The sequence below is a fragment of the Salminus brasiliensis genome, chromosome 18 (assembly GCF_030463535.1).
Source record: "Salminus brasiliensis chromosome 18, fSalBra1.hap2, whole genome shotgun sequence".
Lineage (NCBI taxonomy): Eukaryota > Metazoa > Chordata > Actinopteri > Characiformes > Bryconidae > Salminus > Salminus brasiliensis.
Genome location: NC_132895.1, coordinates 12,354,607 through 12,378,095, shown reverse-complemented (window position 1 = coordinate 12,378,095; position 23,489 = coordinate 12,354,607). Strand labels below are relative to the sequence as shown.

Below are 23,489 nucleotides of genomic sequence, written 5' to 3'. Positions count from 1 at the left end.
GCTCCAAGTGTTCTGCAGTGCTTAGAGCAGGCCTGTGCTGAATTTTAAAACAAGTCTCTCCACCCCAACGCAGCCACAAAAGCACCTTGAGCTCGGCCTTCCTTTCCGCCAGGCTGATTTACAAATTTAAAAGGGGGAATGATCTTCACCCGAGGCTGACGGAGCAGACTGAGCTGCCACTGAGGGGCGCACGGGACAGCAGAGAGATGTGCAGCGTCATTGGAGCCTCTTTTACTGCCCTGCATGAGCACTCCCAGACTGCTTAGGCTGAATTGGGCTGAGCTCTCAAGCGCATCAAGCACACTCTCCAAAGGCCAAAAGATAACAATGGAAAAACCGCAGCAGAAATAACTGAATTAAGCCTGTTATTAATGTGAAATGTCTAATTCCATTGCCCTTTGTATTGCTGATGGTTCAACTGCACTGGTCAAAGCTTTTAATTCTATTTGACCTGCTGAAAATATGATTAGTCTGTGCCTATTTTGGTACAGAGTGGCAGGGGGATATGGAACAAATTTGCACAAATACAGTCTGCACAAGGCTTTCACATCTCCAGAGTTCTTGTTGGCAAAGCTCATGGTTGCATTATCTGCAGCAAGTGCGGTCAAAGAGTTTGCAATGACATCACACTGCAGTAAAACGAATGAAAATTCAATATTACTGACAGGAGACTGTGGTTGTGAATTAAATAGTTAAATGTGGTGCCTAAAGTTGCACCCAAAAGCAGTGCTTACCATCGTAAACCCTTTAAATTGCAACTATTACTTAGGAACTACTATAAATTATTCACTTACTATTTTAAATGAGTTTAGACTACTGTAACTACTATAAACAAACCAATATGTAAGCTATGTAAGTTATACTGAATTGTTTTGGCCCAGTTATGAGCCCTTGGCTTGAACATTTCAGATTTCAGGACTCAATCCCAGTTGATTGCTACAATATGTGTGCTGTTGCAGAAGAATGCACTGCACTGTAATGCAACATACAGCAGTATGCCTTCATATGCAGTAAATGGACCTGCTACACAGTACAATTATTTTTAAATGCAGGCCAACTAAAAGCAGAGTCCCCTCCTTCTTCACTCTGTTTACTGTTTATTTATATCTGCAGTTTAGGACTCCCTGTATCACAATAGAGATTGCCTTTCTATTCTCAGACTCTTGACCATGGAGAGTTGTGGAGTTCATGGGATTCGAATATGATTTTTGGTCTAATAACAAGCAGGCAGTTAGACAGTTGCTCCACTCTAAGCTGTGAAGACATGCACATTTCAGTATCCAAGATAGAATTTACTCAGAACAGCTGCTCATCAAGCATGAAGTTCTCAATGAGATTCAAGTCTCAGCAATGGCTTAAATCACTATTGCCATTGTCATTGTAAAAACTGTAAGATGAGATGAAACACAGTATATAAGCAATTTTAGCTGCAGCTTATTTACTAATGTTTTTGAGTTGGCTCATATAAAAATGTATTGTTGACCAAACTGAGATGCAGAACTAAAAATTAAAAAATGAGAATTAGGGAACTTTTGACTAAACTGAGTTGACTCAAAAACTGTTACTGTTTCATTTTACGATGGCCTGATTTTTTACAGTAAAGGTCAGGTAAAATAATAAAAGATATATAATTAGCATTTACATGGCATCTGACCAGTGGTGCTTTTGTTTTGGAAATGGATTATAGCATATAGCATATAGCATAATATAGTTTAGTTTGAGTGTTTTGGCTTCCTCTCTATATATATATTCCATTATACAAATATCACTACAATATCTTTTAAAATTAAATATCAAGTTTTACTATTTTACTATATTACTTAAGCTGATACAGACATGTCAAACCTTCATTACATTCACTTAAACCAGCGCAACTTAGAACAGCACCACTCTATTCATTAATGTACAGTGTCTTATTAATATTTTTATGAATACATTTGAACACTTAAAACATTATTAAATATTCTGCAGTAATTTAACCCCTTAAAATGTTTATGACCCTCTTATAACTTACAATAAATTGGCTGGTATTTTTTTCATATGATTACTGATTAAAAAGCCTTAGGGTGGAATAGGTTTAGGATTAAAGGACTGGTTTGAAAAAACCTGATTACAGACTTTTCTGATGAATACCATCTGCAGGCTTTGGGATCACTGAGGTCATATTGATCGTTCTTATCATCCTCTATCCTCAGGTTTCTGTGGAGAGACAGGAAGAGTTCCACTGAAGAGTTTAAGCTGGTGTATCATATTGTATATCTGTGGAGAGTTATTATAAGCCTGAGAGAAGGCACGCTTTGAAGAACATCTGGATGGGAAAAAAAGGTCAATGAAGGTTTATTTGAATGAAAATGTTCTCTACATGAGCATCTACACAGGCCTTTATAAGAGCGACAGGCTTAGTGTCTGATATATGAAAAACAATGAGCACAGCACACTTTCCTGCAGTTCATCAGACTGCTCAAGTAGCCAAGATTAGACTCTTCATCTGCAGAAGGTAATTACATGCTATTCAGTGAGATAGATCTTCTTGTCTCTCGCCCCAGCCTGATTCATGCTGACTCTAATTAAAGTTGATACAATAACAGACAAAGGACAATTTGGCCTTTATGAACCACCCAGACCCTTTTTAATGCCCATATTGTTATAAATTATGTTGAATTAGATACATGTCTGTAGGTGTGGCATCTTAGGTATGAGGTTCCTCCTTCACTGTACTCACTACTAATGTTAAATACTGAACGGGAGATAAATATATAGACATTTATATCCATAGACCACACTGTAAGAGTCCTTGAAGAGTCCTGTCTTGTTACCTAAACCAATGAATTGAAAAATATTCTAGTCTAACATAATCTGTTTCACTACTAGGAACATGTAAAATACCTGTTTGCAGATCTTACAGTATTCTTATTTTTATATATATATAAATATTTAGGATTTTTAAAGATTTTGCATTGCATTCCCTTATATTGAGCTGGCTTGTTGTGGTTGAGCTTTTACATCACCGTAACTCACATTTCTTGATGATAGGATAAACACCTAATCACCACATGGAAGACCCTGAATGTAAATATATATATATGTGTGTGTGTGTGTGTGTGTGTGTGTGTGTGTGTGTGTGTGTGTAAATAACACAGAATCTCTTATTTACACACTAAGGTGCATTATTCACTAACTACTGGGGACTTATGTACAAACTGGTGGGGCTATTCTCTGGTAATTGAAGTTTGTAAATAACACTTTCGGCCCATCAGAGGACCATAGGCTGCTTAAGGGGTTAAGGGGTAAACATAATTAATCAAACATAAGGCAAAAAAGTTTCAGCAAATCTTAAAGTCTTTTTTTAACATGAAAAATAAAACATCAGATTGTAGAATCATCAGGGTGGGCTGCGCAACAGTTTGGGCACCTTACAGTGTCAGGAATTGATAACCCCCTATTGGCAGACATCACAGCTTTACCCCTTTAGCAGATAAATATTGAATTTTCCTCCCTTTTCTATGCTTTTCTATGCCTCCAGACCTGCTAATGTTTTAGTTGTCTTGCTGCACAGCTTGTCTATTCACTCTGATGTTTGTGCCAGGGGCCACTAAAGGCCATTCCAGAATCTTAAATCGTGTACAATACCAACATGTTTATTCATACTTTAATATGATCATATCCAAAACAGTGAAACATCCAACAATCTAGACTGCTTGTCATTTCAGCAAGCATTCTTTATATACTGTGTTCCCCTTGAAATGGTCAGGACCCTCCTATAGCTGAGTCAGTTAGGAAGCCCTGGGTCCCGTGTTGGCGCTGTCCGAGGTGCTGAAACATGCCATCGTCCTTGATTGACTTGTATGACCTTACTGCTAAGCATCATCATATACATCACTGAATCATATCTATATTTGTTGCTTCTTAGTTCATTTCACATTACCCATACCAGGTCCACAAGTATACATGGTATACAGTGACACCAACAAATTCTCCTCTCCTTCTTGCAGAATGTGCCATTTCTCCACTCTTCGAGAACCCACCCACATAGCCTCACCCCACGTGTTCTGTTTGACCACGATGCTGAGCCAGTAATGAAGAATAGACTATGCTGATCCCTCTTTGGTCCCTCCCCCTCCGGTGGATCAATGGTCCAGTCAGATTTGCCTCCCCCTCCCTTATTGCAACGGCGCCTCCACTATATAAAGTCCGGGCACGATCATTCTGAGCGCTGTGAGAGCCACTTACATACACACACTCCCACTACACGCATATACATACATATTCACGCACACACGCACACTCACATACACATAAAAACACGCCGCACACCTCGAACCTCGCATCGCCCACCCCCCTTCTCCCCCTGTCATCTGCACGGATGAGTTTCTCCGTAGATACTATCGGAAGCCCCTTTAGGAGGGTGATGGATACGCGGACTAGCTATAGCCGCAGCAGCGGGACCCCCAGCAGCGGATTCCGCTCGCAGACATGGTCCAGGGCAAGCCCGGCGTCCTCCGCCGTCTACAAGAGGAGCGTGAACGTGCCGGTGGCGCGAGCCTACAGCTCCACGGTGATGAGCACGGCCGACAGCGTGGAGCTGAGCCAGGCGGACGCAGACTACAAGCGTTCCAACGAAAAGGAGCAGCTGCAGGGTCTCAACGACCGCTTCGCTGTCTACATCGACAAGGTGCACTTCCTGGAGCAGCAGAACCGGCAGATCGAGGACGAGATCCACGCGCTGCGGCAGAAGCAGGTGTCGCAGTCCCAGCTGGGCGAGCTGTACGAGCGCGAACTGCGTGAGCTGCGCGCCACGCTCGAGCAGGTGCACCACGAGAAGGCGCAGGTGCAGCTGGACACGGAGCACGTGGAGGAGGACATCCAGCGGCTCCGCGAGCGCCTGGACGACGAGGCGCGTGTGCGCGAGGAGGCCGAGGCGGCGGCACGCGCGCTGAAGAGGGATGCGGGCGACGCCACGCTCGCGCGCCAGGAGCTGGAGAAGAAGGTGCGCTCGCTGCAGGACGAGATCGCCTTCGTGCGCGGTAATCATGAGGAAGAGGTGGGCGAGCTGCTCGTGCAGGTGCAGGAGGCGTCGCACGCCGTGGCAGACAAGCGCGAGCACCACCGTGCGGACCTGACCGAGGCCCTGCGCGACATCCGTGCGCAACTGGAGGGCCACTCCGCCCACAACCTGCAGCAGGTGGAGGACTGGTTCATGGGCCGCTACGCTAAGCTGACCGAGGCGGCCGAGCAGAACAAGGACGCCATCAGGAACGCGCGTGACGAGATCGCGGACTACCGGCGCCAGCTGCAGGCCAAGACGGTCGAGCTAGAGGCCGTGCGGGGCACCAAGGACTCCCTGGAGAGGCAACTGAGCGATGTGGAGGAGAGACACTGCGCAGACCTGGGCAGCCTTCAGGTAACACACAGTCACACAGTGGTTCACGATCTCTTGCAGTACACTTACAGTAGCTATAACTGATATTGTGCATAACTGCTAATTAAATAATTTACTAATTTACCTACTTTTCTCACTAATAACTACGAAATTAAACGGTGTTAGATATGCATGTATTTGGAAGTGTGTGTATGTGTTAACATATGTGTATATTATAATTAAATATTTGATAAAAAGTTGTTACATATTTATTATATGTATTTTTCTTTTTCAGATTTAGTTTTTTACAACGATCTATTATCTAAAAATATGTAGTTTATTTAATTTATGTTTACATTGGAAAATTATATTTTAAATAATATTTATTAAATAATAAATAATAAGTCACTCATTTACAATTAGTACAATAATAAATACATATTTAACAAATTAACACAACATATTTTAACATGACATTAATTTTTGTTGCTATTTTTTTGCTATTTTTTTTTAATTTTATTTAAATGTGCATAATTTAGCATACATTTTTAAAGTTTTTTAAATCTCATTGGCAACAGTAAGGGTATTCAGAATGTAGCAGGCACCCCCTAGCTGCATAATGAAAACTGCTGACGCATCAGGCTTACTCATCTCTCCTCTTATACCCAGCATATAGATCTGCAGCTCTACAAAAAGAACAGGATGTGAAATAAGCATCTTATGAGAATATTTGATCACTTTATGTTAATGTATAACAGGGTTGTATTTTCTCTTTTTTTCACCAAGGAGTCAATAAAACAACAGTGTATAACAAAAGGCACTGCAGCACTGGCTATAGGGTATTAGCCAGCATTTTCTGCAGAGGTGAACATAGATTACAGAAGAGGTGCAGTGCAGTGGTGTCATGTTGCAGAGAGTTGAGAGCAGCCTGATAACCTTATGCAGTCCCCCCCTGTCTCACTGCAGTGCTTTCCCTCCAGCTCTGTCCTCATGAACTCACATGAATTATCCAGCACTTTTTAGTAGATGCCCTTGAAACTACGTAATCACTACAGTGCAGCTGCAGATAGGAGGGCTGCTGCGTCAAAAAAGGGGATACCATAACATAAAGGGATGAGACTGTGTCGATGATGAGGCCATAAATTCACATTCACAAATTCACATTCACAAAAGATGAAGATAAGCCTTCAGCAGTTACAGCTGGGACATTAGGAGGACAGCTGTGCTGTTTGTTCTCAGCTGAATCATACTTGGCTGTTTTTGTGTTCTTTGGATGATATCATTTGCAACAGTTTGTTATATCCTTGTTGCCCCCTCCCCACCAATCTCCTTTTTTCCTTATTTTATGTGCTCACGGTTAAGGCAATGTTGTGTTTGCACCTCTAGGAAACCATCCACCAGCTGGATAATGAGCTGAAGAGTACGAAATGGGAGATGGCTCGACACCTACGCGAATACCAAGACCTCCTGAATGTCAAAATGGCGTTAGATATAGAGATTGCAGCATACAGGTAAATAAATGTAAAGGGCACAGTCATACCAAGTCGTTAAGACCGATACTGCATGTTGAATCATGATGGATACCGGGACTGAATCTGTATTTAATTCTAAATAAACATATTTATAAATGACTTCTTAGCATAATGTCTGACACATGCCTCCTATGTTTATGTTAAACATATGTTATGGTCCCTAATCTTTTCATGTAGGAAACTACTTGAAGGAGAGGAAACCCATTTCAGCACCTTCCCTTACCGCCAGGCCGTCAGCAAAGGCCCCAAGGTCAAATCTGAACCCCCCAAACTGAGGGTTCAGCACAAGTTTGTAGAAGAGATCATTGAGGAGACCAGAGTGGAGGATGAAAAATCTGAACTGGACGAGGCCTTGGCTGAGATGGCAGAAGAACTGGCTGCAGAAAAGAAAGAGGACGAGGGTGAAGAGGAAGCAGAAGCAGAAGGAGAAGGTGAAGATGAAGAAGAGGGAGAAGAAAAAGAGGAAGAGGTAGAAGAGGGTGAAGTTGGAGAAGAAGAAGAGGAAGTTGTTGCTTCAACCCAAGCCAAAGTGAGCGCCAGTGCTCCCGCTGAGGAGGCTGAGGAGGCAGAGGAGGAAGAAAAGGCAGAAGGTGATGAGGAAGAAGAAGGAGAGGAGAAGGGTGATGACAAAGCAGAAGATGAGGGGGAGGAAGAGGAGGGAGAGAAAGGTGAAGATGCTGAGGAAGGTGAGGACAAAGAAGGAGAGCAAGAAGAAGAGGTTGAAGAGAAAGTCTCAAGCGCTAAGGCACCTGAGGCAAAGGCCTCACCAGAGAAGGAGAAGGCTGAAGAGGAGGCTGCTGCTGAAGAAGAGGAAGGAGGAGAAGAAGAGGCCGAGGAGAAAGACGAAGCTGTGACAGATGACAAAGCAGAAGCAGAGAAAAAGGATGAGGACAAAAAGGCTAAGGATGAAGTTGAGAAAGAGGACAAGAAAGAAAAAGAAGAAGCCAAGACTGAGAAAGCCACTGTGACCAAGGTAGAGTCTCCTAAAGCAGAATCTCCAAAAGCAGAGTCTCCAAAGGCAGAATCTCCGAAGGCAGAATCTCCAAAGGCAGAATCTCCGAAGGTAGAGTCTCCAAAGGCAGAATCTCCAAAAGCAGAATCTCCGAAGGCAGAGTCTCCAAAAGCAGAATCTCCAAAAGCTTCATCTCCAAAGACTGAAACCCCGAAGGAGACACCCAAGACAGAAGCTCCAAAAGCAGAGGAGACAAAGAAAGAAGCTCCAAAACCTGAATCACCCAAGAGCGAAAGTCCCAAGAAGGAAGCACCCAAGGCAGAGCCTCAGAAGAAAGAACCCCCAAAGACAGAGGAGCCAAAAGCTGAACCAACTGAGAAGGCCAGCAAAAAGAGTGAAGCAGAGGCAGAATCTGAAGAAAAGAAGGCAGACAAGAAAGATGTCCCCAGTGAAGATGCTGGAAAAGCTGACAAAGGCCAAAAGGAAGCCGATAAGAAGGAGGAAGACAAGAAAGATGTGATCTCAAACGGAGTGGACGAAAGCCCCACCAAAGATGACTCTAGCCAGAAGGTGGTCATCACCAAGACAGTGGAGACCATCACCACTGGGGAGGATGGAGCCAAACATGTCACCAAGTCTGTGACCGTCACTGAGACAGTGAAGGAGGTGGATGAGATGGTGCAGGAGAAGCTGGTGTCCACCAAGAAAGTGGAGAAAGTGTCCACCCAGTCAGTAAAGCAGGTGACCGAAACCGAGTAAAGAAGCACTCATCATTCAAGAGACGAGGAGCTGAGGAGGACACTAGCAATCAAATCTGAACTAACATTGCAAAGAAAACATAAAGCTAGATAAAGATGTACTTAATTACGTTAACCACTGTCAAGATCTAACAAACAAAAAAAAGCATAGAGAGAAGCCATAAGATGCGGCAAGCTAAAATTCTAAATGCATGTTGAGTGACAGCTTTAAATTGGTTTTGCTGCAGATGCGGGTTGGGGTTTCGTGGGTTTAGATCTTTCTTTAAGTGTGCACTAGCTGGGGATCGGGGCACTGGGGACGGGGCGTCTGCATGCCAGCTCAGGGGGGGAGCACGCTCCCCACTCCTTGGGGTAGAAAAACTATCTGTATGTATGAAAGTATTATAGAGATTTGCACAGCTTATGAATGGATGCTGAGAGAGTGGCATAAAGTCAAAGCAATGCTTATTTTGACAATAACGTGGGTAGGGCTATAGGGCAATCTGTGAAGAAATCTATGTTCCAAATAAGTAGCCTTACTAATACAAATGCGAGGATACCAACTGAGCCAAACAAATCCAACAACAAAATTCAGTTATAAACAAAAGGTTGACAACAGTACAATAAGCCCATTAACCATATACACACAGTACATAAAGCAACTAAGAAACTTCTAGCCTTAAACATGCTTTTTACTGTCGTTGATTATGTTTACCTTATGAGTGCAAATGAAAAGAAACCTGATTATGCGCACACATACATTCTTGTATGCATAGGATGGACTTGAATTTAAATTCTTAACATTAATGAGGTGCTACTGTTTGCAATCCCATGTCTTTATTCATCATGATGAATTTCAGCGTTTGCTCAATAAACATCATAATAAAAGAAATGTGTTCTGTGTTTCATTTTCTTTTTTTACATGCACTGATGAAATGGTCAGATTCACTCATAATAACTAATATTGTACAATAAACATACATAAAATAATCAACTATTTGCTTTAGACATAACTAGGACAGTTTAACTGCAACTTGACACGCAAAATGGCTTATATGCATAACACATGTAGAATGCTTACTGGGAATTTGTCACTGACACAGTTTAATTGTACTAGGGTTGCCAATAAGTTGATTCCATTGAGCTCATTCATTTACACACACATACATCACACACACATAGACTGTCCTTATAAAAAAAACATTTTTAAAGTCAGTGGCGGCGTATGTTAATATGTTAATAAACGAGACGGTTGAAGACCCTGTTCCCGCAGACCAGTCACAATTGGGATCGATTTTCTGTCAGCTGCATCACAGCCCTGTTAATCACCAATCAATGCCTCTTTAGTTGTGCATTACTTAGTACCCAGGTGAGCAAGCTAGCTAGAAAAAACCTTAACTGTGCTATAATACAATGGTAAACACTGATGGCCGTCTAAGGCCACAGAGAAGGCCTATTATTTTTGTAATTTAAAGAAATTTTGCATTTCAGTTCATGTTAATTCAATAGAATCTTTCTTTTCTACACATGTTACAGTACTACTCCAAATTTATTATACATTTTGGTGGACAAGAAAAGGGTTACATTTGTGAAACCCCTAAGGTGGGAATTGTTTTTCTCAGTGGTATCTTGGTAAATACTGTTAAACAAGCTCTCCCATTGGTTGGGACATCATAAGCAGAGGTGAAGACCCATCACATTGTAATTTCCAGTGGGTGGGTCCAATTTCATCTGGAAAAAATGGCTACGTCCTAACTGTGCACTACACACTACTTCTATAAGGTAAACACTATATACTAATCTTAATAGTGCGGGTTCCGCAGGTTAGAAGACAAAATATTACCATCCTAACCCGTTTTCTACTAACAAGAAGTGATGAAGCGTTGCTTTGCCAAAATATCTTGTTGCAGGCTCTTCAGCCACCACTGGTACATATCTTGGATATTAAAGTATACTTAACTTTGACACTTTCATCAATACTACATACTTCATACTCAAAATCTAGTTAGTATTAGAAATCAGTACACAATTGAGATGCACCCAAAGGCTTCTGGAGGTCCTACATGCGTCACTGACTGTGAATACTAAGCAAGCTTTCTGCAGTTGTTAGAAATGGAAAACGGCAATGGCTGCTCTGTACAGGACTCTTTATTAAAAGACACACTGTTACACTGCAAGCAATTCATGTGTATTTGTGTCAAAACTGTTTCCTGTTTCATCTAGAATAGCTAAAGAATGTTCATGTGCATTGTTGTTAGCTTAGCATTTACACTACAAGAATCCCATAGCAGGGCTACAGAAAGAAGAGTTATCGTACAGGCTGTTTTTTTTCTGTTACCTCCAGGCTTGGGTCTAAAAGACGAGGTACACCACTGGCAAAAGGACTGTAACACATGGCTTGCTTACATGCTGATGTTTCTCAAATGAGTTGTTGACTACCTGAACCACTTAGGTTACAGGGCTTTACCTTAGTAAATGCTAACATGACCAACTTGATTTCCTAATTGCTTTAGCCACAATACTTATTTTATACTTATTTTAACTTTTTGCCTCCGTAATCCAGTGTTCACACAGATTCATAGTCCAATTTCTTGACAGAAAATGCTTGTTGCAAAGGGGTTGTTTACAAGACCATGGCTACACTACTGTCAACCACGGTGCGGCCCCACAGTTTTAATCAGGACAAGAAAATGTTATATAGCGCTTCACTTCAACTTAAACGTTGTTCAGGATTTCCTATTTTAATGACTATTGATTTAGGATTTTTTTTAAGGTACATACAGTGGGGAGAACAAGTATTTGATACACTGCTGATTTTTCAGGTTTTCCCACTTGCAAAGCATGTAGAAGACTGTAATTTTTATCATAGGTACTCTTCAACTGTGAGTGATGGAATCTAAAACAAAAATCCAGAAAAATACATTGTATGATTTTTAAATAATTAATTTCCATTTTATTGTGGGAAATAAGTATTTGATCATCTATCAACCAGTAAGAATTTTGGCTCTCACAGACATGTTACTTCTTCTTTAAGAAGCCCTCCTGTTCTCCACTCATTACCTGTATTAACTGCACCTGTTTGAACTCGTTACCTGTATAAAAGACACCTGTCCACACACTCAATCAGTCAGACTCCAGCATCTCCACAATGCCCAAGACCAGAGAGCTTTGTAAGGACATCAGGGATAAAATTGTAGACCTGCACAAGGCTGGGATGGGCTACAGGACAATAGGCAAGCAGCTTGGTGAGAAGGCAACAACTGTTGGTGCAATTATTAGAAAATGGAAGAAATGCAAAATAACGGATAATCTCCCTCGGTCTGGGGCGCCATGCAAGATCTCACCTCGTGGAGCATCAATGATCTTGAGGAAGGTCAGGAATGAGCCCAGAATTACACGGCAGGACTTGGTCAATGACCTGAATAGAGCTGGGACCACAGTCTCAAAGAAAACAATCAGTAACACTCTACGCCGTCAAGGATTAAAATCCTGCAGTGCACGCAAGGTGCCCTTCCTCAAGCCAACGCATGTCAAAGCCCGTCTGAAGTTTGCAAATGACCATCTGAATGATCCAGAGGAGGAATGGGAGAAGGTCATGTGGTCTGATGAGACAAAAATAGAACTTTTTGGTTTAAACTCCACTCGTCATGTTTGGAGGAAGAAGAATGATGAGTACAACCCCAAGAACACCATCCCAACCGTGAAGCATGGCGGTGGAAACATCATTCTTTGGGGATGCTTTTCTGCAAAGGGGACAGGACGACTGCACCGTATTGTGGGAAGGATGGATGGGGCCATGTATCGTGAGATTTTGGCCAACAACCTCCTTCCCTCAGTAAGAGCACTGAAGATGGGTCGTGGCTGGGTCTTCCAGCATGATAACGACCCAAAACACACAGCCAGGGCAACTAAAGAGTGGCTCCGTAGGAAACATCTTAAGGTCCTGGAGTGGCCTAGCCAGTCTCCAGACCTGAATCCAATAGAAAATCTTTGGAGGGAGCTTAAAGTCCGTGTGGCCCAGCGACAGCCACGAAACCTGAAGGCTCTGGAGGAGATCTGAATGGAGAAGTGGGCCAAAATCCCTGCTGCAGTGTGTGCAAACCTTGTCAAGAACTACAGGAAACGTCTCATCTCTGTAATTGCAAACAAAGGTTTCTGTACCAAATATTAAGTTTCTTTTTCTGGTGTATCAAATACTTATTTCCCACAATAAAATGGAAATTAATTATTTAAAAATCATACAATGTATTTTTCTGGATTTTTGTTTTAGATTCCATCACTCACAGTTGAAGAGTACCTATGATAAAAATTACAGTCTTCTACATGCTTTGCAAGTGGGAAAACCTGAAAAATCAGCAGTGTATCAAATACTTGTTCTCCCCACTGTATGTCAAGGATTACTGTGAATGTTTTAATATTTACAAGCAAATTGACAGCTCCTCCACTATCCATAGTATTTACTATATCTGTATGTATGTACTAAGTGAACTGTACTTTTTTAAGCAGTGATGTATTTAGATATCAGCTAATAACTAACAGATGTTTTCGTAAGCTCATATGAATCCATTTCTAAATATATGCTGTCACTTATTAAGCACATAAGTAGTGTGGATTGTGCCAGTGCCATGTACTGTATGTAAACCAGGCTAATGGGAATTAGTTTCTTAACCTTGCTAAAGATAAGAAAGGTTAAGAAACTAATTCCCATTAGCCTCACCAATACAACTAAATGGACACCATATCTGAGCCAGATGAAACCACCTGTAAAGTGCGGTGATGAACAAGGACAACTGTACAGTAAGTCCATGAACTAGATACATATAAAGCATCTTAGCCACAAGCCCATATACCTGCAGTAGCGTTCTCTGTGGCATAGTTACTGATGAAGCATTTTATCATGGACAAAGAAGGTGTACTTAATAAGGGCCCCACTGAGTGTAAGATTATGTGAATTTCTATAATAATTTCCAAGTTAAGGCCTGCTCTGTCTTCAGAAACAATTGCATAAAAAAGATCAGAGACATCATGACTTCCCCAAAGTAATATCTAAGTAGAAATGTGTTCTGTCTTAAACATTCCTTATAATTTCCACTTTAATGGATTGTCTAAACTGCTGCAGACAGAGTAAGCAAATAGTAAGGTTAAGGTTACTTTACAGATCACCTTTCAATGAATTTTTCAGCCTAACTATGTCCACTCTGGAAGCAGCCCGGCTTCCTTAGCAGAGCAGCGCCATCTGGGACAGTTGGGGGGGTTAAAAGCCTTGCTTAAGGGCACAATGAGAAATACTCTGAAATTTCATTTCTGAAATTTGAACCCATGACTTCCTTATTTACTGCTGGGCTGTAGTTCACTTCAGAATGTGTAAATCCACTGTTTTCATTCACGTTTTAAATTAATTGTACAGATAATTAGTTTTTTACATACCACAGCAAAATAAAATAGTTGGATTCTTAAAATATTATATGGTTTCTTTAATGATGTTGTTGGATGTCGTGTTTCCCGATGAAAGGAAAGGTAAGGAGGTCTGATTAGATTAGAAACATTTATTTTGACGCTCTGTCTTCTGCAACAGACACACACAGTTACTCTACAGATTAATTTATATTGACATTCAGATGTCAGTACTAATTTCAGGCATAATGGTCATACTGTACAGCTGAATTTTGAGGGGAATTAATGATCAGGGTAGATGATGGCAGTAAGGATAATTGAATCCAAAACTAAAAAGGTTAATTAATATATGTGGCCATCTTTATTTTCTACTCATTTGTTTATTGTATCAGTTTTCTAGTTAGCAGGGATTTACCTTTACCGTGTGGCACAGATTTTGGAGTGAATATTTAGTAGGATATTTAACTAAAATAGGGTCTGTGCCCATATTTAATGCAGCATTTTCATGTAATGCTAATGGTATTAAGTAATTTTAAGTTATCCTGTGTGGTGTATGTCAAGCATATGTGAGTAAATAAGTTTGTGGATGCATTTGCAGAGTAAAAAGGTCTAGATTGAGCTAAAATTGAATTGTACATATTCTCTAATGCTGGTATGTGTTAGTGAACATGCATCATCTACTGGGTACAAACACAAAGTGAAGTCATGTTGAAATAATAAGCAAGTCTCTTTGATGCTTCAGAAGCATATTTATTATTGCACTTGCAGCAGAGTTTCACATTTATTCAGACTGTGTAAGGTAAACAGACATTCAATATTCTTTCACTCATTCATATATTGCATACATTATAGTCTGTTTTCAGAGCAATTATAGCTGTTTCTATTCTCAGACATCACTGGATTGCATTCTGGACTCAGAGCCCTCATCAGACTACAGAGAGTAAATAAGTGCAAGTTGAAATTTCTACTCTGTCTAAAATCATAGACTTCACTTCTTTGCTTTGGGTTTTTCTTCCTCTTTCTTCTTTTCCGGCTCTGGTTTTGCGCTTTCCTTTGCCTCACCTTTAGCTTCATCACCTTCGTCCTTTGATTTAGGTTTTTCGGCCTCCGCCTTATCTTTGGGTTTGGCTTTTTCTGGCTCTTCCTTGGCTTTCTCTTTAACTGGTTCTGGTTCTGCCTCAACTTTCTCTTTAACTGGCTCAGGTTCTGCTTTTTCCTTCTGTTTGGCTGCCTCTGGCTCGGCCTTCTGCTTCTCTTTGGCTGCTTCAGTGTCATCTTTCTCTGGTTCTGCAGCTGCCTCAGTATCACCTTTATCTGCTTCTGCTTCTGCTTCTGCCTCTGCCTCAGTCTCTTCCTTATCATCCCCTTTCTCTCCCTCTTCCTCCTCTCCTTCTTTCTCACCACCATCCTCCTCCCCCTCAGCACCTTCTTCTTCTTTCTCTGCTCCTTCCTCCTCCTTGCCCTCTTCAGCCTCCTCTTCCTCTTCTCCTCCTTCTTTTTCTTCCTCCTCTGCAGCCTCAGCTGCAGCCTCCTCTTCACCCTCTGCAACACAGAAGTAATTTATGAGCAGCTATTCTGGCAGAGAATTGAAAAAGTGCTTTAAAACTGAAATACAGAGAACGTACCTTCTTCTTTCTCTTCTTCTTCCTCTTTTCCTTCCTCCTCCTCCTCTTTTTCTTCCTCTTCTCCCTTCTCCTCCTCCTCCTCCTCCTTTTCCTCTTCTTCCTTTTCCTCCACCTCTTCCTCGTCCTTTACCTCTTCTTCCTCTGCTTCCTCCTCCTTTTCCACTCGTGTTGGCTCAGCTGAGAGAGTGGAGCTGATCAGGCGAGAGCTGACCAGATAGGGGGCGCCAGAGCTTACAGTAGACTGCAGAGTGAACATGGGCCGTGTGTAGGCAGGGCCAATCGAGTAAGCACTGGCCAAACCTCCTGGCACACCCACACTGAAGCGTGATTCCTCACCTTCTAGGAGCTTCCTGTTAAACAGGGCAGAGCAAAATGGGGTCATAACTCTACAATAATGTATATGACAGAAACAGCATAATCTTTGGCATGATGGCTCATAAATCAGACATGACTAATAAACTTAAGTGTCTGCAACAATGTTAATTCACATCCCTGTTGCATTTCCTACCTGTATGCAGCTATTTCAATATCGAGGGCCATCTTGACATTGAGAAGGTCCTGGTAGTCCTTAAGATACCTGGCCATCTCACCTTTAGTAGCTCTAAGTTCATTTTCTAGCTCATTGATTGTGTCCTGTGGAACATCAAGCCAAATAAAGTGTCTGTTAGAAAGTCATCTAAGTTTTAACTCTTAGACAAAAATCTGATGCCAGTTATTATATCTGATGCCAATTATACTCTAAATTTCTCAGAATGCAAGATTAAGACTGACCTGCATGGCAGCAATCTCTGCACTCTGCTTGTCCTCCACTTCCCTCAGCTGCTTCTCCAAAGAGTCATTGAGGCTTTTACATGCGTCAATCTCCAAGACACAGGCCTGCAGCTGACGGCGGTACTCTCCTGCCTCGTCCTTGGAGTTCCTCACCGCTTCGCTGTGGTGGGCGACAGTCTCCGTCAGATGCCCCACTTTGCCACGGAACCAGTCTTCAGCCGCCTGCATGTTTCGGGCTGCCAGCCTCTCGTACTGGGACCGGATGTCTCTTAGAGCGCTTGAGAGGTCAGGCTTGGACGTCTCTGTCTCCACGGCAATCTGTGCCCCGTATTGGATCTGCACCTGCAGCTCAGAGATCTCGCCCTCATGGATCTTCTTGAGGAAGGCCAGCTCATCCAGCAGAGTGTTCACCCTTTTCTCCAGCTCTACTTGGGACAGAGCACCCTCGCCTGCTTCCTTTCTGGCCTCCAGGAGCTTGCCCTCAGCATCTTCACGGGCCAGCACCTCTTTTTCATAGTGACCCTGCAGGGTCCTCAGGGTGTCCTCCATATGATCCCTCTGGCTGAGAGCGGCCTGCTTCTCCAAGCGCGCCTCATCCACTGCGGCCCTAAGGGTTCGGGCCTCTTGCTCGTACAGGGCCCTGAGACGGGATGGCTCTCCATGCCTTTGACGGAGTAGCAGCAGCTCGGCTTCCAAGGCACGGTTCTGCTGCTCCAGCTCATGGACCCGCTCGATGAAACCGGCAAAGCGGTCGTTCAGCTCCTGGAGCTGGGCTTTCTCCTGGGTGCGCACTGCCCTAAACTCAGAGCTGACCTGGGCTGCCTGGCCCAGGTCCAGCTCCACTGAACGGGCCGGGCTGCTCAGCAGCAGGGAGGAAGAGGTACGGCCAGGGGAGGCATAATGCAGCCGGGCTGAGGACAGCGGAGCAGCGTGGCTGGTGTAGGTGGTACGGGAGCGGCTGCGAGCCGGAGCCCGGGGGCTGCTCTCCACATACCAGCGCTTGTAGCAGGAGGAGGAGAAGTAGGGGTCGTAACCGGCGCTACTCATGGCTGCAAGGACGGGATGCTCTGTCCCTTGTCTCTTCCTGCAGTCAGCCTACAAAAAACTGATCTGCTGCTCTTGCTGCAGTCCCGGCAGCTTATATAGCCAGAAAGGGGAGGTCTGACGCAAGTGATTTTCTAGACTCTGACTATGCAGGATCAATAGCAGAGAGAGAGAGAGAGAGAGAGAGAGAGAGAGAGAGAGAGGAAGGGAGGGAGGGAGAGGGAGAGGGAGGGAGATACAGAGAGAGTGATGGGACAGGAGGCGGAGAGAAGGGAGGAGAGAGGAGAGGAGGGGGGCAGAGAAAGAGAGGAACAGAGAGGGAAGGGGGGGCTAGAGCAGGATAGGTGGAGAGAAAGGAGCAAATGAGAGTGATACTGTAAAACAACGAGGAAGGCCCAAGGTACAAAGCTAAGATTTCAGAACTATGATTATTACTCTCACAGGAATCTTTAAGAAGACATGTGTTGCTTCTGTTGTGGATCTTTGTCATGCAGTTCTTTGAGGAAGGTTTATTTTCTTTACCATACTGGCAATGGTCATTTTAACTATCTAAACATAGTGTCCTATTCAAATTAACCTATATAATAGAATACTGTTAGTAATGTGTGTTTTAACTCTTATTTTTTAGTCTGAGGTGTGCACATATAGTAGGCTATGCAGATGCAGCTTTTAAAGCAGACATAATAAAGTGCTATTCTCATCACATCACAACACTGCCCCTACAGGTTATTGTGATTAGTGCATCCGTATTGCAAGACTTTAGACAAGGCAGAAAGGCAAGACATGAGTGCAAATCACAATATATGTATAATAATCTGTCTGCTTGTGTGTAGCGTAAGAAGAGTGCAGACGAGTGTATTTCCATTCTGACAGTTGGGAAAAAAAGGGCATGCTTATGAATTCAGTTGACAGGGAAATCACCATGCCATCATTTTTCCTCTCTCATTTCTGAAGAGTTTGAGGAAACTTGCTAACTGTACTGTTCTTGCAGGGGTTTAATAGTAGAGATGGGACCTGCGTGCAGAATAGTGCTGATGGTATTTAATGCACACTTCAGTAGCTTGGCCCGGTTCTGTGAAGTGTAGGGTGATGTATCACTGACTGCACCAAATATGACTATGGGATAAGCTAGAGTCTAACAAAGCTTATACATTTTGTATATGTGCAGCCTTGTCTTTTAGTAATGCTTCTGAGTTTTGTATCATATACAGCTGTATAGGAAAGAGATGTGCACTAAACTGATACCAGCAAGAATTAGAGTAATGTTTTCCCTGAATCCTGTGGTATTATCCTTAAACCTATGTTCTCATTTTTCCATTTGCAGTTTCATCATTGATCTCTACAGTGGAATCTACAGTTTTTGCAAGTCATTCATACCTACACATTAATGCATTCTGCCTCCAAGCACCTCTCATAAGAATGTATACCTGCAAACTACAAAATTACAGTCATTTTTGAGTTCACTCATATGAATGCACTGCTGTATGAGAAGCAGACCTAGACCACAATATTTCCTGAGGCTTTTCCTATTCTTTAAATATTTTTATTATTGTCTTTGGTCCAACTCGTTGCATCATATGAGGATTTATGAGAGGATGAGGGTTGTCATACCAGAAACTGGGCTTTGCTGAGTACAGTACACCACTGAAAGGGTTACACAGTAAGTGGAGGCTCACCCTCAGTGGAATTCTGCTGACCTCTATATTTGATGACTCACGCCATTCGCAGTGGTCAGCACATGGGGAGGGAAGGGAAGGTTTTAGTGACTGGCTTGAAAATCAGGCATCCTTTTACTACTGCATGTGAATGGACATGGAGTGGATCTTAAGCTACTGCTATGCTTTTTTCTGACCTTAGTCAGTACCAGCTGGTAGTGACAAACCCTGCTGTTAAGACTTCTAAGTTCTTCTACTCTAACTATAATATTTCCACCTTTATTCCATGGCCCTCAGTTTAAAAGTCATGTTGCTATTTTGAATCTATGGATAACCTCTGCCCTTAGAGCCAGCAGATATCTGGCCCACCCTCAAAAAAAAAGGCTAATCTAACTGGCTGAGCCTAGGTGTCTATCCAGAGATAAGCTGTCTTATTGGTTCAGAGTATGGGCTCTCTGGAATCCACATTCCAAAATGCTATAAAAAGAGCATGTAGACTCTCCCAGAGCTCACTGTCACAGTGTGAGTGCACAACAGCAAGGAGGGCTGTGTCTTGTGGGTTTGGAACAAAAAACACTCTCAGTATGACCACTGTTTACCGTCTGGTCATTGTGCGCCATGGTGAAAGCTCATGGAACCAGGAGAACCGTTTCTGTGGCTGGTTCGATGCTGACCTCAGTGAGAAGGGCGTGCAGGAGGCCAAGCGTGGAGCTCAAGCCATCAAGGATGCTGGCCTTAAGTTTGATGTGTGTTACACCTCTGTGCTGAAGCGTGCCATCAAGACCTTGTGGACCATCATGGAGGGCACAGACCAGATGTGGCTGCCCGTTGTGCGCACCTGGCGTCTGAACGAGCGTCATTATGGTGGTCTGACTGGTCTGAACAAAGCAGAGACGGCAGCCAAGCATGGAGAGGAGCAGGTGAAAATCTGGAGACGTTCCTTCGACATCCCACCTCCCCCCATGGACAAAGACCATGCCTACCACAAGATCATCAGCGAGGTAGGGGATAGTAGGACCTCTAACTAGTAGGAAAGTAGGATCCAAATCTCTGGTGAAAAGTAGCATAACCAGACAGACTATCATGGCTAGCTACAAATGGAAGGAAGTAGCCACCTGATGGCTATTCCCTTTTATTCGTTGATCATTTCCCTTTATCTTTATAGATTTATGAGCCTAGATTTGAAAGCGTTAACCCTAGACTAACCATTGAATAGTGTAAATGCCTGACATTGCATCACTGACATATGCCACAGTGTGTTAAGTGTGATTAGGTGTGCTACATTTGTCTGTTCATGGTGCCTCAAACTCCTTCACCAGTCAAGGCGCTATAAGGGTCTAAAACAGGGTGAGCTGCCCACCTGTGAGAGTCTAAAGGACACCATTGCGCGTGCCCTGCCTTTCTGGAATGAAGTAATTGTTCCCGAGATCAAGGCCGGCAAGAATGTCCTCATCGCTGCCCACGGCAACAGTCTGCGTGGTATCGTGAAGCACTTGGAGGGTGAGTTCAATTGTTTAAATAAATATTAATCGAAGATATCATTGCAGTTTGTTTTGCCCCTGGAGCATTACATACAAGATTTGCCAATTTAAACATGTATCTCTAAATCTCTAAAATGTGACAAATCTTAAATTAAACAACTGGTCTAATAATCTGGTCACACAGCACTCTCAAACATACCCTAGGATACTGTAAGTCCGACCATGAGCCTTTAACATTACCAGATGACAGTGCGCCTAATAATAGTCCCCACTCACACACAGAGGAAAAGGCCATGGGCTAGATTCCTGTTACAGCCACGACCTTTCTGTAGAAAGGTCCTGCATTCTCTATAAGCTGCCTTTACTGAAGTGGAGGGAGAGAGAAAAGGGCACAGAGGTCAAGGAAAGGTCAGGGCCACTTCAACACTTCATACTGTACCTCAGAAAGTTCCTTAATGCACATGGGAGGCCAAATAGGGTGCTTATGGATATCATATGGCTGGTGAAACCTCACATGGTAAAACTTTTATGCATCCAACGCAGGCACAAACAGTTGATATGCCTGCATGACATAGCTATCTGGAAAAGATACCTGATTACATGCAAATAAGCTGCATTAAAGCAACACTATGTAGAATTTTTACATTAAAATAACAGCTACAAAATCACTGTGATGATCCATTTACCTTTAATTGGGAGAATAGCGTTGCTCTCGATGCTACACCATGCTCAGAACACTGCAATAGGTAGAACAACAGTAGAAAGAACTGAAACACATCATATTCCTGTAAAATCCTACAATTGTAACATGTCTTTTTAGGCATGTCTTAAAGTGCACTTCTTAAAGTACACTTCCCAACTTTAGGGGGAGCCCAAGAACTCATTTTGTCATAGTGTTCCATACTCCATCATTTTACTTTCCTGTCAGCGAATATGTGATCTACAGGTTTCTTATACTTATTACCAATATTATTAACCAATATTACTCTGCCGACTCAATCTACATGCTTCTTTCACTGTCAGTGATGGTTCTGTATCTTTTAGGTCATCCAGAAAAACGTGTCCTTTAGGGGTGGCTCAAAGCACCAGTTACACTTCACAACTTTAGGGGGAGCCCAGGGGCAAGAAATGCCAATTTTCCATAGTGGTGCTTTAATCCAAGAGACCATAACTTAGTATTATGATCACATATGTATGGTTGTAATATTGTTTCACACAGTCTTATCATTATTTCTGTCATTGCTAAAACATGCTCAGAACACCGCTAACTGCAAAAGGCAGAACAACAAAAACTGTCAAATCCTGCAGTAGTACTCGAACGGGTCCTTTGTGGCTCAAAGCACAAATTACACTTCCCAGCTTTAGAGGGAAACCCAAGAGCAAGAATTGCCAATTTTCCATAGTGTTGCTTTAGACCATCATTGCACTTTTTCTGTCAGTGAACATGTGATCTTCAGGTTTCACACAGTCAGTATTGTCGCTTTGTAGACTGTCATCATACAAAGTACAATTTTTATGCCATTGTGTTTTTTATTTTCCTTTTGCATCAGTTCTCATGTATGTATTTGTTCTTTTCAAAAAACCCAATCAGATTCATACTGCTGTTAAATAACACTGTCCACAACTATGTCAATGTATCTTGTGTGTGGGGATTAGTCACTGCATCACACCCCACCAAATAAAGACAACACATCATTCCAAATATTTTACTTTTTTATTTTTTATATATCTAAACAGGTGGAAATGATTTTCTTAAGGCATATCTGTGTCTCCATGCTTTACCCCTGTGTAAAGTTAGCATTACATTTTAAAGACCATTTCATCATTATGCAGCACTTTAGGACTTTAGGGCTTTTCTTTCTTCTCTTTAACACCTTAAACTGTCAGTCCAGACGTACCTACCTTGCTCTTTTTGCTCTAAAACCTTTATTTTTACATTTTAAAGTAGTTAATGGCTGATAATAAGCATAGATTCGTAAGAATTAACTTAACTAAAGGACATTGCTCTGTCTCCTCAGGTATGACAGATGCAGCTATCATGGAGCTCAACTTGCCCACTGGCATTCCCATCGTCTATGAGCTGGACAAGGACCTGAAGCCTGTGAAGCCCATGCAGTTTCTTGGGGATGAGGAGACGGTGCGCAAGGCCATGGAGGCCGTGGCTGCCCAGGGCAAGGTGAAGAAGTGAAACCCGCGAAACACAAAGACTGAAACCACTGAAATTCACCATGTTTCTCTTCCCATTCATCCTCCTCAACTCCCCTGACGTTCATTCCACTACAGGCCTGCCACTGAAACTCTTCACAGTTTCAGTTTGCTCTACTGGCATCTCATTTGGTGCCGAGAACGAATGGGAGTGAACATTCAATGGATCCACCTGTAAACCTTTCTCCAAACACACATTACCTTTAACATCAAGAACTGCTCCTGATTTACAAATCCCTTGTGTTGGGGCGCCCCCATTCTGACACAGCAAATAAAGTCACCACCATTTTGTGTACATCCTTTTCTTTTTTGCTTGAGTCATTCCTCCTTCCTTCCCTCCCTCTCTCTTTCTCTCTCTCTCTCTCTCGCCTCTCGGCATTAATTCACTGATTTCAGCAGAGCAGCGCAGTGCAGTGTAAGCGAACCCAGAGGGCACTGTGGGAGGTCGCTGGGTTCGGGCTGGCGGCCATCCCGCGCCACCGTGCTGCAGTGTCGGTTCACCAGGCCCATGCACTCCACCCACGGCCTTCTTTCAGAACAGCCCAAAACAGATCGGCCCAAAATCACCCTGGCAGCCAGCCAGCATCACGAATAGCAACATCTCAGGTTGTCTGGCGACAAAAGGGAAAAGGGCAGGTGTGTGTGTGTGTAATGAGTGTGTGTTTGTGTGATTGGGAAAGGACAACGATAGAACCAAACACTCTCAATGGGCTTTCTCACAACCACAGGATCAC

At 42.9% G+C, this 23,489-nt stretch overlaps 4 protein-coding genes across 6 annotated transcripts in view; 2 read left to right on the top strand and 2 right to left on the bottom strand.

Moving 5' to 3' along the window:
• The window catches only part of rpl17 (ribosomal protein L17), a 324,928-nt gene that overhangs the window by 30,402 nt on the left and 271,037 nt on the right, over nucleotides 1-23,489 (bottom strand). The window lies entirely within an intron of this gene.
• Nucleotides 4,194-9,472, top strand: nefma (neurofilament medium chain a). The gene is made up of 3 exons (XM_072662509.1): nucleotides 4,194-5,401; nucleotides 6,746-6,870; nucleotides 7,069-9,472. The coding sequence occupies exons 1-3, from the start codon at nucleotides 4,364-4,366 to the stop codon at nucleotides 8,600-8,602; spliced, it is 2,697 nt and encodes an 898-aa protein (XP_072518610.1). The 5' UTR covers nucleotides 4,194-4,363; the 3' UTR covers nucleotides 8,603-9,472.
• Nucleotides 14,746-17,460, bottom strand: nefla (neurofilament light chain a). The gene is made up of 4 exons (XM_072662076.1): nucleotides 16,371-17,460; nucleotides 16,108-16,232; nucleotides 15,600-15,949; nucleotides 14,746-15,516 (listed from the first exon to the last, which is right to left on the bottom strand). The coding sequence occupies exons 1-4, from the start codon at nucleotides 17,415-17,417 to the stop codon at nucleotides 14,963-14,965; spliced, it is 2,076 nt and encodes a 691-aa protein (XP_072518177.1). The 5' UTR covers nucleotides 17,418-17,460; the 3' UTR covers nucleotides 14,746-14,962.
• Nucleotides 19,654-22,840, top strand: pgam2 (phosphoglycerate mutase 2 (muscle)). Its single transcript, XM_072662052.1, has 3 exons — nucleotides 19,654-20,070; nucleotides 20,389-20,569; nucleotides 22,569-22,840. The coding sequence occupies exons 1-3, from the start codon at nucleotides 19,654-19,656 to the stop codon at nucleotides 22,736-22,738; spliced, it is 768 nt and encodes a 255-aa protein (XP_072518153.1). The 3' UTR covers nucleotides 22,739-22,840.

Excerpts from the sequence above, each read along its gene's own strand:
- nefma (XM_072662509.1), top strand. The coding sequence starts at position 4,364 with ATGAGTTTCTCCGTAGATACTATCGGAAGCCCCTTTAGGAGGGTGATG. Across the intron at positions 5,402-6,745 it reads CAGACCTGGGCAGCCTTCAG|GAAACCATCCACCAGCTGGA; the intron begins GTAACACACAGT and ends TTGCACCTCTAG. Across the intron at positions 6,871-7,068 it reads ATAGAGATTGCAGCATACAG|GAAACTACTTGAAGGAGAGG; the intron begins GTAAATAAATGT and ends CTTTTCATGTAG.
- nefla (XM_072662076.1), bottom strand. The coding sequence starts at position 17,417 with ATGAGTAGCGCCGGTTACGACCCCTACTTCTCCTCCTCCTGCTACAAG. Across the intron at positions 16,233-16,370 it reads CAGAGATTGCTGCCATGCAG|GACACAATCAATGAGCTAGA; the intron begins GTCAGTCTTAAT and ends GATGTTCCACAG. Across the intron at positions 15,950-16,107 it reads ATTGAAATAGCTGCATACAG|GAAGCTCCTAGAAGGTGAGG; the intron begins GTAGGAAATGCA and ends CCTGTTTAACAG.
- pgam2 (XM_072662052.1), top strand. The coding sequence starts at position 19,654 with ATGACCACTGTTTACCGTCTGGTCATTGTGCGCCATGGTGAAAGCTCA. Across the intron at positions 20,071-20,388 it reads ACCACAAGATCATCAGCGAG|TCAAGGCGCTATAAGGGTCT; the intron begins GTAGGGGATAGT and ends CTCCTTCACCAG. Across the intron at positions 20,570-22,568 it reads TATCGTGAAGCACTTGGAGG|GTATGACAGATGCAGCTATC; the intron begins GTGAGTTCAATT and ends CTGTCTCCTCAG.